The 13,282-nt window shown below is 40.2% G+C and overlaps 1 protein-coding gene across 11 annotated transcripts in view; it reads left to right on the top strand.

The window, feature by feature from the left end:
• The window catches only part of IKZF1 (IKAROS family zinc finger 1), a 111,559-nt gene that overhangs the window by 58,025 nt on the left and 40,252 nt on the right, over positions 1–13,282 (top strand). For all 11 annotated transcript variants that reach the window (XM_032707334.1, XM_032707361.1, XM_032707309.1 and 8 more), the window contains one exon: positions 7,598–7,717. In XM_032707334.1, coding sequence (XP_032563225.1) covers positions 7,598–7,717 — 120 coding nt within the window. The remainder of the gene's footprint in view (positions 1–7,597; positions 7,718–13,282) is intronic.

Below are 13,282 nucleotides of genomic sequence, written 5' to 3'. Positions count from 1 at the left end.
AGAGCAGGGAAAAAAAGAAAAAAGAAAATGAGAACTGATTGGCATTAGACTTTATGCTTGTAACTGTTTTTGCCCAAGATGATAATTTGTTTCTAAAATTTACCCTGTAGTGGCATGGATAGTATTTTGCAGTTTTACCCCATGTTGATATTCCCCGGGGATATTCTTAACTTTCTTGGAAACTGAGTCCTTAAAAACTTGGCTTTGCAAGATAGTATATATTCATACTGCTGTGCCTCTGCAGTTGAAAAAGGACAAGTTAGTCCCTTTCCTAGTTTCCCTAACATGTTGGCAGCTGCAACGATTAATGGCTTTCAGTTTTCACTTTTAGTGTTCAGCCTGGAACATGATAGCCACCATCACTGGGGCCACTCATGGCAGGCACCTGGGCATGCAGCTTTTTCTTAAGAGGCAGCTCTCGGGCACTGCTGGCTCAGGACTTCAAGGGTCCAGCTGTAGGTGGACCCTCCAGATATATATAGCTAGGTAGCTCGTCAAGGTCTGGGTACAGTGTGGGTGACTAGGTCACTGGGTTTTCCTGAAATATATGAATACAATTTTCTTTCCCTCTCTCTCTTTTTTTTTTTTACTTCCTCCTTTCTAAAAATTTTGGGAAGGTTTGTCAAAAATTTGAACCAAGGACTTTTAATCTCATCTGAGAATTGAAAATCAGATACATATTCTGTCTGAAAGAGCAGCAACAGAATAATCTTTCATGCCAACAGAAGATTACCAGTTACATTTATCATAGGGAAGTCATTCCTAGTCAGCCCTGCGGAGGCATGTTGCACTCCCCTCCTCAGGTAACCAATTTTAAATTGTGTATGTATTGGATATACTTACACATTACCGTTTTGTTGCATGCTGAACAAACTTGTAAATGAAATAAAACCTGTCCTATGCACACATACTTGAAACCTGTGTGGCCCTAGCAGAAAAAGCAGTGGGGTTTTAATCCTTTATGCACTGTGGATCTGCTCGGAGCAGTGAGAGGCACCATGATTCAGGTCCAGCTCCTCTGCCTGCTGCAGAAACCCTTTCCTGCTTGCGTGAGCTCCTTAGGGCAGGAGCGCTGACCTCCTCTTCCTCTGCAACAGCAAAACTACCCTGGATACCCATACCTAACTGTTGTGGTACTCTTTACAACAATGTGAATTTGAACTCCACACCTGCTATTTCTTACTAGAGTTGCTTTTTTTTGTTTGTTTTGACATGGAGAGGAGCAGTGTGGGAGATGCTTCCTTGAGTCAAGGAGTGCATTAGAAGGTCAAACACTTTGCCTTCCTTGTGGTCTGCTTCTCCCTTGACAGGGAAGACTTGCAAGAAACTTTGCCATTTTGAGTGCTTGTGTGTATATAAATATATACATAATAGATGTATATCTGTGTATATAATTTGTAGCTCTCAAAGTTTTGCATGATTTGAACCAGTGTAGTACTTTGCTGTGCCTTGTAGCTTTTCTAGCATATCCTGCAATAGGACTATTCTGTGATGAGAGAGGATTTTCTTGAAAAAGAAAGTTACCTCTGATAAGAGGTAGACCTACACAAACAGATTAAAGGAAAAAAAACCGTCAGCTTTAAACTCTTCCTGCCATTTCTGCCACTGAACATCTGGTACTTTCTGTGAGCAGAGGCTGTGAGTTGCATTGGGTCGTTAGCTGGATTTGTGAACAACTGGCCAAAGAAAGAATTTGCTAATTTACTTTCATTTTTGATACGAGTAGTCTGTGAACTCAGTGTTTAGTGCTTGTCAGATTAGGTTCCACAGATACTGGCTCCTTGTAAGCTCTTACTAGACCTCAAAAGTGAAGGATCTGAAGCTACAGGGATGTTTCCTACTTCTTTCTCATAGGCTGGTGAATCCAGGAAGTTTTCCCCCTTGTCTTCTCCTGGGGTTCTACATGCTTCTGGGAGGCTTCCTTGCATGACAAGGGAACCAGTCAAACAATTGCACAGTTTCAGGAGTATGAGATTTTTTGTCTTGTCAGCTTTAAAACACTTTTATTTATTTTTCCTGTTCTATGAGTAATGCTTATCAGGTGTAACTTACTCTCTGGGCCCGTGGAATTAAGTAACTTGGTTCACTAGCACACTTGGTTGTGTTTTTAAAAAAAAAAAAAAATTAAAAAATAAATTTGGTTTGGTAGGTTTCTTTGGGGCATTTTGTTTTTTAACCCAGAAGTGAAACAGGTCTCTAGAAACAATCTCCTCAGCGGTGGCTTGCAGCCGTGTGCTTTACGCAGCTGCAGCTGACTCAGGTGTGGCAGGGACCTGCTGGGCCGAGACAGAATAAAACCAGTGTGAGCGAGCCAAACCCTACTGGCATTCCCGCCTCTGGGAATCCAGGCATGGCTGACTCCTAGAGGAACTGAAATACCGTGTGACTAACACAGAGTTCACACTTTTTATTTTTCTCCTGAAAGCGATATTTCACGAGGCAAGCAGTTGCAGTTCTGAAATGAGGAGAGAACTGACATACATTTAACCAAACGGTATCCGGCACCCATACACAAGAGTCAGAAAACACAGATAATATCTCACTTAACAAGCAGTATTTTTCCTGCCTTTTTTTCTTTTTTTTTTTTTTTTCTCAGTTCTAGGGCCTAACAGTTAAGGAAGGTGAAAAAGCGGTACAAATGTTTCCACATCTAACATTAAAAGATCCCCTACCACAAACCAGGCTGGGCTGGGCTCTGCAAAAGCAGGAAGAAGAGTTTTGCATTTGATGTTCTTGATAGGTCCTGGAAAGGTGGAAATGAGTGTATCCTGGGCTGGTGTTTGCCACCTGAGCACCTGGCTCCCATTGCAGTGACTCTCTTCTCATCACTGGAGATTTAAGTCTCTGTCAGTGAAAAGGAGATGTGAACTGGGTTGTGACTGTCATCCAGAAAACTTGCAGGATTTCTCCAGTGATTCTAGTGTTTCCATGGGAAACAACCTTCGATACTAAGTACACCCGAGGTTAGTTTGTGGCAGGACAGAGATTTCTATAGGAAATCTGCTCTGGCTTTTTTTTTCAACAGTGGTAGCACCACCAGCACCATCCTGGTATGAACCAAATTGATCTCAGAACTGGATGGAGGTGTTAAAGGAACATCAGGCTGTGGACTTGGACAGAAATAAAGGATGCTAAAACCTTACTGGATTGGGCACGGTTTTCCCTTCCTCTCTTTCCTTATGTCTTCAACTTTATTTCTGGGGCAGAGATGAGGAAACTCAGAGAGAAGTTGAGTGTCTTACCAGACACTGTTGTTAGGGATAGGCTCTTCTCTGGCTATTTTCATACAGAAATGGCAGTATTTGGAAATCTGAGACCGCCTTTCAGAGATGCAGGCTGAATTGAAGGAATGTTTCATACAGACTGCAATTGAAGTTGTCCCCATTTATGAAGTAACCAAGAACACCATGAATCAGTAGCAGTCCCAGAAACAGAACTTCAACTCTATAGATAAGGTGGCTCTTTCTAATATGTAATTAGAAAAAACAAAAACAAAAATGAAAACCCCAAAACCAAAAAACACCCCCTCCATCCAAGGTCAGATTGTGATGTTTATACTTCACTTCCCTCTACTTTAATAATTTTCCGCAGTACTGGCCACTAGGTGTTGTGTTTTTTTGAGCTCCTTTTCCTTTGATCAGTTATTGTTCTGGGCATGCCTGTCAGAAATTAAATGGAAAAGCATTCCATCCCTTGCCCCACCCCCTTTGCAATTCTAAATTCATTGGCAAAACAATGTTAGCGGGATTGCACATCTGTAAGATTGCCATGCAGTAGTGAACTTACCATGGTGTAATGATTTAGATGTAGTTAAGGCATGAAATGCAAATACGATGCTCTAGAATCCAAGACACAATAAATGGATCTGTTTTAAATTCACTATTTTTACTCTGTCTTTTTGCATGTAGGGATTTCTCAATCATGTGTAACAAGAAATCAAATTATATTAAATGGGTCATTAAAGTCAAGTTTACTGAGTTTTCTTAACTGCAGTCTCCTGCAAAGAAGGAAGAATACCCAATCTCCAACTCCTGCCCCACCAAGTTCATGAGACTAGTCCAATTCATGCCACCTGGGCAAATGCCTATTAATTTTACAAGTATAAGACTGATACCTGTTTAGTGAACCAAAGAGTTCACCACTGCAAAAGTACTCGTCTGCTAACAGGTTTCTCTTCCAAAAAGATTTATTTGACTTATCTTCAAAGCATCCTACTTAGCCTGCTGTAGTGGGTTGGCACTGGCCTGATGCCAGGTACCCACTAAAATCACTCTCCTGCTCTCCCTCTGTAACTGGACAGAGGAGAGAAAAAAAACAGCTAAGGATTCATGAGCTGAGATAACAGCTGGGAGAGGTCACTTACTGATTACCCTCACGGGCAAAGCAGACTGAAAGTGGGGATAGTATTTAAATTTATTATTAACGGGATAAGAACCAAAGAGTGAGAAATAAAAAAGTCTTAAACACCTTCCCCCACCCCTCCTTCCTTCCATGTTCTCCCTTCTCCCCCACAGCAGTGAAGGGGGACAGGAATGGGGGTTGCAGTCAGTTGTCATTTCTGCCGCTGCTCAGGGAGAGGAGTCCTTCCCCTGCTCCCATGGGGTCCCTCCAATGGGAGACAGTCCTTGATGGACCTCTCTGCCGTGAGTCCATCCAACAGGCAACAGTTCTTCCCAAGCTGCTGTCCCGTGGGTCACTCCTCCATGGGGTGTGGTCCTTCACAAATGAGCTGTACTGATGTGGGTCCCGCACAGGGGCCACAAATCCTACCCAGGAAAAACCTGCTCCAGCATGGGCTTCCCTCTCCATGGGCTGCAGGTCTCCAGCAGGACCCTGCTCCATCTTGGGACTCCCACAGGGTCACAGCCTCCTTCATGCATCCACCTGCTCCAGCATGGGCTTTTCCATGGCCTGCAGGTGGATCTCTGCAGCCCAATGGTCCTCCATGGGCTGCAGGGGCCTCAGCTCTGGTGCCTGGAGCAGCTCCTCCCTCTCCTTCTGCACTGACCTTGGTATCTGCATTTTTGTTCCCGTGTTCTCATTCCACTCTTCCCTGGCTGGAATTCTTTCTGCACCACAACCTTCTGTTCTTAAATATGTTATCACAGAGGCCTTGACCGGTGTCAGGAAGTCCGTCCTGGAACTGGCTGGTATTGGCTCCATCGGACAGGGGAAGCTTCTAGCAGCTTCTAACAGAAGCCACCCCTGTAGCCCCTACCCCCACCCCCGCTACGAAACCCAGCCACAGAAACCCACTACACCTGCATGTTGTAGGACACCTAATTACACACTAAGAAATATTTTATTTTGTTTGCTATCTATTGTTATCTCATAGGTCTGATATTATGAGTTTATATTGGTTTGTAACCAAAAAAAGTCTTCAGGTTTTTAGATAAATGTTCTTAGTCTAAGTCAAAGCGTCAACTTCCATTGTTGTAACTGGGAGCACTGTTTGATCCTTGGAAGATGCAGGTGGCTTTTGGATACTGTTAGTTTTTAACAAATTTCCTTAATGCACATATAGTGTGAACAGAGCTGCCAGGCTGCCGCTTACCCTCCCATTAAACTTGTGGGGATTTTTTTTTTTTTTGCTGTATGCTGGAAAATGTGTTGAACAAACTGAAAGATTTCAGCTGTCTTTCCTCCCATCCATCCTGTCTGTAACAGATACCTCAGCTTGGCAGGACAGGACTTGTGTTGGAAAGTTGCTGGTAGTTCTGTAAGTTCTTTACATCCCAGAAAACTACAGAAATAACTGAGTAAGGAGCTAAACGGTAAATGGCAAAAACTGTTTTAAAGAACTTACTTTCTGCTTTTACTTTCCTTTGCTGTAACATTCATATTCCCTCTTTTCCATTTATGCAACCCACCTTTGCTCTTACACTTGCATCCAGTGGGTGTGATTTTGCCCATTTAAGAATACCCCACAGAAGCTGGACATGGGAGGACCTTATGAAATCCCCTAGTTAGTCCTTCTGCCAGTACTGTTTCTTCGTTACTCTTGAGTCCTTCTGGCTGCAGTTTTAGATGGTTCACCTGATGCCACTCTCAACACTTCCACTCAGAGATTATTCCACAATTTGATAGGTATGTCATTAAGAAGTGCAGTCAAGTACTCATATTATTCATTTAAACATAGATTTGTGCAAACAAGCCAAAACAGCTCATTTGGAAGACTACTTGAACCTACCTGTCATTTCCCACCATTGTGATCAGTATAGATCAGAAAGCACAATGCTTTCTTTTTTGCTCCATCCAGTTGGGAGGAAACCATTTGCTTCATTCAGATCAAGTCCATAACTGACATCACTAAACTGCAGTCACTTAAGTAAGCTATATTTTCTTCAATTTTTCCTTTTCTGATAAGTATCTTCAGATTTAATTTACGTTTGTGTTTTAATGAGGGAATTCTTATTAGGAGAAAAAACACTAATTTGCTAGGCCTTTGTGCCATGAAATTACTGCCCTTGCTGGTGTGCCAATTGCCACGGGACATCTAACAGATTGCATCAATGTAATTTGGTAACATCTCCATTTTGGAGACAAGGGTCTTATGTGAACATTACTGAGTTCAAATCCTGCTCTAGGCCTGTTCTATTCTTTGCTATTAATGCAAAGACGAGCCTTTTAGTAATAGTCAATGAAACTAATTGCTTAGATAATTATCACTTAGATAATTCTTTTGGTAATTGTTTCCAAGGGATGCTTTTGTTAGTAATTTTAAAAGAAGGTCTGCAAGACAGGGATATTACTGTAGGCAGGACATGTGTGCTGTGACTGAGAGTGGAACAAAGAAACATCACCATTTCTGGAAGTGCAGTACTTAGCAAGAGAGTTCTTTTTTTTACTGTATTGCATTCCACAATATTTATTATACATTAAAACACCAAACTGTTTTCCTCTGCAAAACCTTGTGTACACAAGATATTGGGATTTGTTTCCTCTTTGCAAATAAAAGACAGTAAAACCCTCGAAGTCATGTGTTGAATGAACTCTGTTCATGTTTTAAGAAGTCCTGGGAGCTACAGGCACTTCACTGCTTTTAATCACAAGGACCAGCCAAATCGTGATCTCTGGGTGTTGGTGAAGCTTGCTGAAGTTGTAGTTGAATTTTTATTTGAAGATAAAATTTTACTTTTGGGGTAGTTCTTTTGGAGCCCCAGAATACTTGTAAGTTAGACTTCACTATGTCTTTGAAGCAAATCTGGGTATGCTTTCAAGGAGCACTTGTGGAAGAAAGAAAATTTTTTACAAAGGATGTCCATTTGATAACCTTTTTAATCTGTCAGTCTGCATTGGCTAAACTGGATCTTCTGAGTGTAGCAGCTGGAGAACATACCTGTGTCTTACAAATATCCAAAATGGTAAGGCTGATAACTGTGTATCCAACCTTCAGTAAATTTGGAAGAGATATTGGCATGCTACTCATAAAAAGTTTTCTCTGCAGGAGAGTAGGTTTTGGTCCTAAGAATATCATGCTTTAGATAGTGTTTAGGGTTTTTTGTTAAGTTTTATTTGGTTTGTGGTTCCTCTTATGGTAATATTTGAAAATGAGGCTACTCTGATGACTAACTGATGATACTTTCTTCACTACTAGGAAAGGAAAGTCCTCCAATTAGTGATGTCCCAGATGATCCAGATGAACCTATGCCTGTGCCAGAGGACCTTTCAACTAGTACTGGAGGACAACAGAGTTCTAAGAGTGACAGAATCTTGGGTAAGATGACAAGTCCACTCTGATAAGAAATACAAGTAGATAATATAGTAGATAATGTTAAAGTACTGTATAACAAGCTGGTATATAGGGAGGTCCTGTGCCTTTTTGTCTTGCTAAGGTGCTTAGTGTTTTTTGTGCAACCTTTTCTTTGGGAAAGGCATCTTCATCCACGGAGAAGTTACAAAGACCCTACTATTTATCTTCTTTCTAAAGCATGACTGGTTGTATAAAATTCTCTCCAGGAAAGATATTCCATTTTGCCTCAGAAATGGAATTAAATATGTTATTCCAGGTCAAAATTATTGGAACTCAGATTTGATAAAAATTTACTAAACTCTCAGATATTTTCTTTCATTATTATTATTAGTTTGAATGTTATCTTGAATGTTATCTGCTATTCAGATTTCAACAGAAATGCCACATTAGAACACACATAGTATTCGTATGTTTCAGGTTCCAATATTGAATCTTCATTTACCCTTGATTTTTTTGCCTGGCAGTACTTTAGAAAACACTTGAATTTTGCTCTACTGGGTAAAAATCCACAATTGATAAAATCTGTTGGGTTAAAATAAATTATTGTCCATAGATGATTGTGCAAAATGCTGATTCTTCTTAGAGATGCCAGACTCCACACCAAGGACTAGCAATGACTAATGTATGCATCCACTCACACATAGTGCATTAAAAAAGACTAAATTATATAACTTGAGCACCATACTTGTTTACTAGTGGGGGGAGGGGTAAGAAAAAGGGGAAAAAAGAGAAGCATACTCACTCCCAGAATGCTGTGATCAATGCCCAATATGATAAAAATATTTCTGGAATGGAGTGACTATCAAAATACATTAGTTTGTCCACAAATAAAAGTATTGCTCATTATTTTTACATTCCTATTGTAAGAATGAGTGTCAAAGTGTAAGACTTTTTATAGAAAGATTGCAATTGCCTTCAAATGTTTATTGTCTAAGGAAGTCCAGTAAAGGATGTTAGGTGGGAAGGGAGGCACAGAAGGCAGAATAACCAACTTAAGGTAATACAGCAGGATGGTGTCAGCATTAGGGATAGAACCTGCTCCCAAACTTCAGCAATGGCTAGTAGAGAAGCATCTTATGCATCTTCACTTTATTTACCACTTGATCCCCTCTTACCAAAAATCTGAGCACAAAGTTCAGCTCCTACATGTATATTGACATACCTTATGAACAAATTCATTTTTAAAAATCCTTTTAAATAGTCTGATCACTTACCTAGTGCTTTGTTTTTCAGTCCGAAGATCTTTGGACAAAATCTTGCCTTAACTGCTTGCATATCAACTCAATAAAAAGAGTTAAGTCTCCTTTCTCCCACAGTAACTAAACCCAACAAAATATTTAAGCCTTAATTTAAAAAATAGTAATAATTTTTTAAGTTCTTTGTTCAAACCCAAACAAACAGGATTTTTGATTGCATTGAATTTTCTTTACTTCACAAAAGTCAAACTTTTTATTTCCTGATGATGTCATGATTCTCTCAACACTTCAATAATATAGCGATATAAATACATATTAGAAGTTACTGTAATAACTTTAGTGTCCTAAATATGATAAGTTCTATCTGTTGTTCTCATTAGTAAGCAGTAAATTAGATTTTCCATGTCGTGTCTTCAACGTTTTTTCTACAGCCGCTTTCTCTATCCCTTAGCTCTTTTGTTTACAAGGGTTACATCTTGTAGTGATGTCTTATTGAACATAGTAAACAGACACAATACTCTGTTTTATGGATGATCTGTAGGTATCTTCTGCATTTCTTGCAATGTTTGTCTTTTCTGGAAAGCTGCATACAACCTTTACTTCTACTGCTCCTTTTTTCTAGCCCTAAACTAACTTCCTGAAAAGAGTTTACTGAAAAAATTAATTCTTTGGTTTTACAAAGAGGATCTGAACACATGCCCAATCATATCAGGAGCCATATGATTGCTTCATCAAAAGAAAATCCCTTAGGAATAAACCAATGCCTTAGGAGTGGTGTTTGACCTGCATGGTTCCATAGCTGCATTAGGGATGAAGGGGACTGTCTTTCTATGTAGGCAGTGGCTTGGCAGTGTAGACAGGCTTGATGCTTAGTGTAACACTATTGTCTCTAAGTCCCAAGATCAGTTTCTCACCTCTATTTATCAACAAACTTAAGTAGAAAAGGATGAAAAAGTAGTTTGAAGAATGAAAGATAGATAGGAGAGTAATGTAAGGACCCACTGATATTATAGATATATATCTCGTGGGTGGGAGATAGACTGTGGCCTGTAATAACTGACTGGCCAGGCAACAGTTTTTGTCTATATTACTTTCCTAATGTCCCATGTCTTAATGTTTCCTTCATCAAAAGGGAATCCCTATGAATTTTGATGTATTTTAACATAGGATTTTCAGTGCATCTCACTTAATCTGTAAGAGATCAGCTTAATCTGTGAGAGATCAGCTGTCCATACAGCATGCACCAAGGAATTTGAGTCAGACATTTATGGAGGAGAGCCTCTACATTCTGACGGACTTTTTTGTACATGTCGTACTGTAGAGGTAACAACGGAAATTGCAAGTTTATTAAATGAAAAGAGTGTTTACCTCATCCTACTAAAATTAGGTGAGAATTCTGTTGTTAATTTTAAAAGCCCGTAAGATAGAAATGTTCAAATGACCATTTGCTTACTCAAATTATCAGTAACACTTCATGAAAATTTTAACCATGGAATCAAAAGTTTAACTACCTTTTTCATCAATTTAGCATTTTAAAAGTCAAAGATTAGGGGAAATAAGCTATTTTTAGAAAAGAAAGATAGGCGTTAGCTCCTCCATGTGTTTTCGAAAATCTCCTTTCATGATTCTTCCAAACCTGTAATGAGACTTGAATGTGGTACTATAGAGCTGATAGAGAGAATTGTTTGAAATATCTCTCCTGCTCTGGGAATGATGTTGGAAGTCTTCCATTCACTTGCCAGATTTTATTGGGTGCCTTCAGTTTTTGAGTTCTCACTTAAAAGGACTGGAGGGATGTATCCAGAGGTTCATGAAATGTGTGTTTTGACTTGTGTCCCCAGACAGGGGGGACACTGAAGACATGGTTGCTTCTGATCAATGCAAAAATGATTAGCAAGTGTGAGAAGGTAATTTACGAAAGTAAAGTCATCAACTATTTCTAGTAATAACCTCCAGTAGCACAGCAAAGCAGAAACACATTGAAAGACTTGTTCTGATCGCTGCTCATTTCCTTGATGAGCTTGCTATGACTTTAATGTTGTAACCCCCAGAATGCCACTATGTGTTGAGCAGCTTCCTCCTGCAAGCTTAATTTCTGCTACTCTGTCCAATAGATCTTCTTCCTTCTTGTTCCTATTCTCCACCCCAGATCTGGCACCTGTAACTTTTTTTTATTATTTTCTTTTTATTCTTCTCACCCACCTGCTCTACATGTAGTTTCTCTAGAAAACGCAGGGAATGTTTTCAGCACAGCTGATTTACACAGCTCTTTAAGGCACTAGAGACTGTGTTTTACCATCTCTCCTAAATAATATTTCAAAATTTTGGTCTGAGTTGTTTAGAAATACACATCCCACTGAAATTCCATTCCATTAAGAATTAGTGCTTTGTTGCCTATTTCGGACAGCACTATTTCCCATGCTAACCTATTTGAAATATTGTCTGATGATTCTTACTGTCTCCATTCAAGTTTCAGGTTAAACATTGTGTGCACCTTTTGTGGATGATCGGTGCTGAACATCCTCTATGTGGTAGACAGTTGAAATTTAGGGCTGTTTGTGCCCTGAGACTGTATCCTGATCCATGTGTGGAAAGTTAATGATTCAGTGGGGTGTAGATTGGATCCTACTTAATGGAGAAAGAGCCATTTGCTGCAGTGGTGGCATTTGCCTAGGAAGGTAGGCAGTACCTTCTTTATCCATAACTGCCCATGTCAGAGCTGGCCATCACTGGGTAAAAGACAAAAACCCATCTCACAGTGTTAGTGGCCTCAAAAAGAGGCTGTGGGCTCACTGTTTCTGCACAGACAGCTGTCTGAGGCTGCAGGTGACCATAAACTTCCAAAACAGAAGTAAAGGGTTACCACCATCGTCACAGATTACAGTCCGGACCTGGAATATACAATGTCTACAGATCTTCTTAATTTTAAGAGGTGGGGAGAAGTTATCTCACAAAATTAGATTGAAACTTGTACAACTGACAGACAATGTCCAGAGTAATAAGTCAAGGTGAACTTAGACATCAATAGAAAACAGATGAGATTTTTATGAAATTATAAATTCTATTTGTTTAAAATAAAGGATACTAGTATGGGAAGAGACAGTAAAAGGAAAGTGCTTTTTTGACATTTTTCTCCTCCAGGGGGAAATATCAAGTGATGATGTTACTTCCCTCCCACAATCCAGTTTTTGAAGCTTTTTATGGCCTTTATAGCTGCAGGCTTCAGTGCCTGGCATCACTGGGACCCCGGCATTGTCTTCAACCCAGGGATCTTCCCTCCCAGCCATGAGCATTCAGAGATGGTAACCTGCATGAGTAGCTAGTTACTAGTGCAGGAAAGTGTCCCCATTCTGAGCAGCTTTGGTGCTTTATTTCCTTAAAAGGAGCTCAGTCATTTGAGAGCATGGACACAGGCTTTGCTGAGGGGCCACCAGGCAACCACAAGAGCTTGCCATTACATAAATCTGCTGCAACTCACACACAGCTGGGTGGAGACAGAGTAAAAGTGTGGAAAGGCTGCAGACAGAGGGGAAAAGGGAGAAAAGAAAAAAGGAGAAGTGCCCACACCCTGGCTTGCAAAACTGGTCCTGTGGTTTAGACAGGTCCAGCTCACTGCTGCCCGGTAATTCTGTGAGGCAGGGAAAGGGGCTGAGGAAAAAGACTGTGGAGCTAAATGTCTTTGCACACTCCTCCCGTGGGAAGCCAGTGGCTATGAAGACAGTGTATCATGTGTGAATAATAAAATGCACATGTGACATGTGTGCATGTGGGTGTTCAGAGAACTAAATTCAGAGAGCTAAAGTAACCTGGAGAGCTGTGTGATATTTTTACTTGCTCGGGTTTCAGGTGAACATCTCTGCTGCTTAAAGGTATGAAAGTGGGTAGAAGCTGATGAGCCTTTGTAAATAATTGGTGATAGTTGCTGTCTCACCTGATGTAGCCCTAATGGCTTTAAGAATTGTCTTTAACCCTCCTCAATGAAACAGAGCTTGAAAGTCCAACTGAGGAGGCTTCTGAAGGAATTGAAAAACTCGTAGTTAAAATATTTTAGGAACTTTTAAAAATAGAGAAGTTGGGAATCTCCCCTCTTATTTGGTCTGAAGCCCCTATTTCTAACCCTGGAGTAACATTTTCCAGTATAGACTGGTACTGCATGCTCTGAGAGTCTGCCAGTATGACTTACCTGTTTTTAAGGGTAATACAGGAGATATTTTTGTCAGAATTATTTTCATTTTGTCTGCAAAACTCATCTGGAGATTTGTATAGAGGAGGATGGGGGTGGTTTAGTAGGAAAAGGCGTGTCAAATTTCATTAATGCCCTTACATATGCTGT

The sequence above is a fragment of the Chiroxiphia lanceolata genome, chromosome 1 (assembly GCF_009829145.1).
Source record: "Chiroxiphia lanceolata isolate bChiLan1 chromosome 1, bChiLan1.pri, whole genome shotgun sequence".
Taxonomy (NCBI): Eukaryota; Metazoa; Chordata; class Aves; order Passeriformes; family Pipridae; genus Chiroxiphia; species Chiroxiphia lanceolata.
The sequence above is the reverse complement of the archived record's forward strand: the minus strand, read 5'-3'. Positions and strand labels throughout refer to the sequence as shown.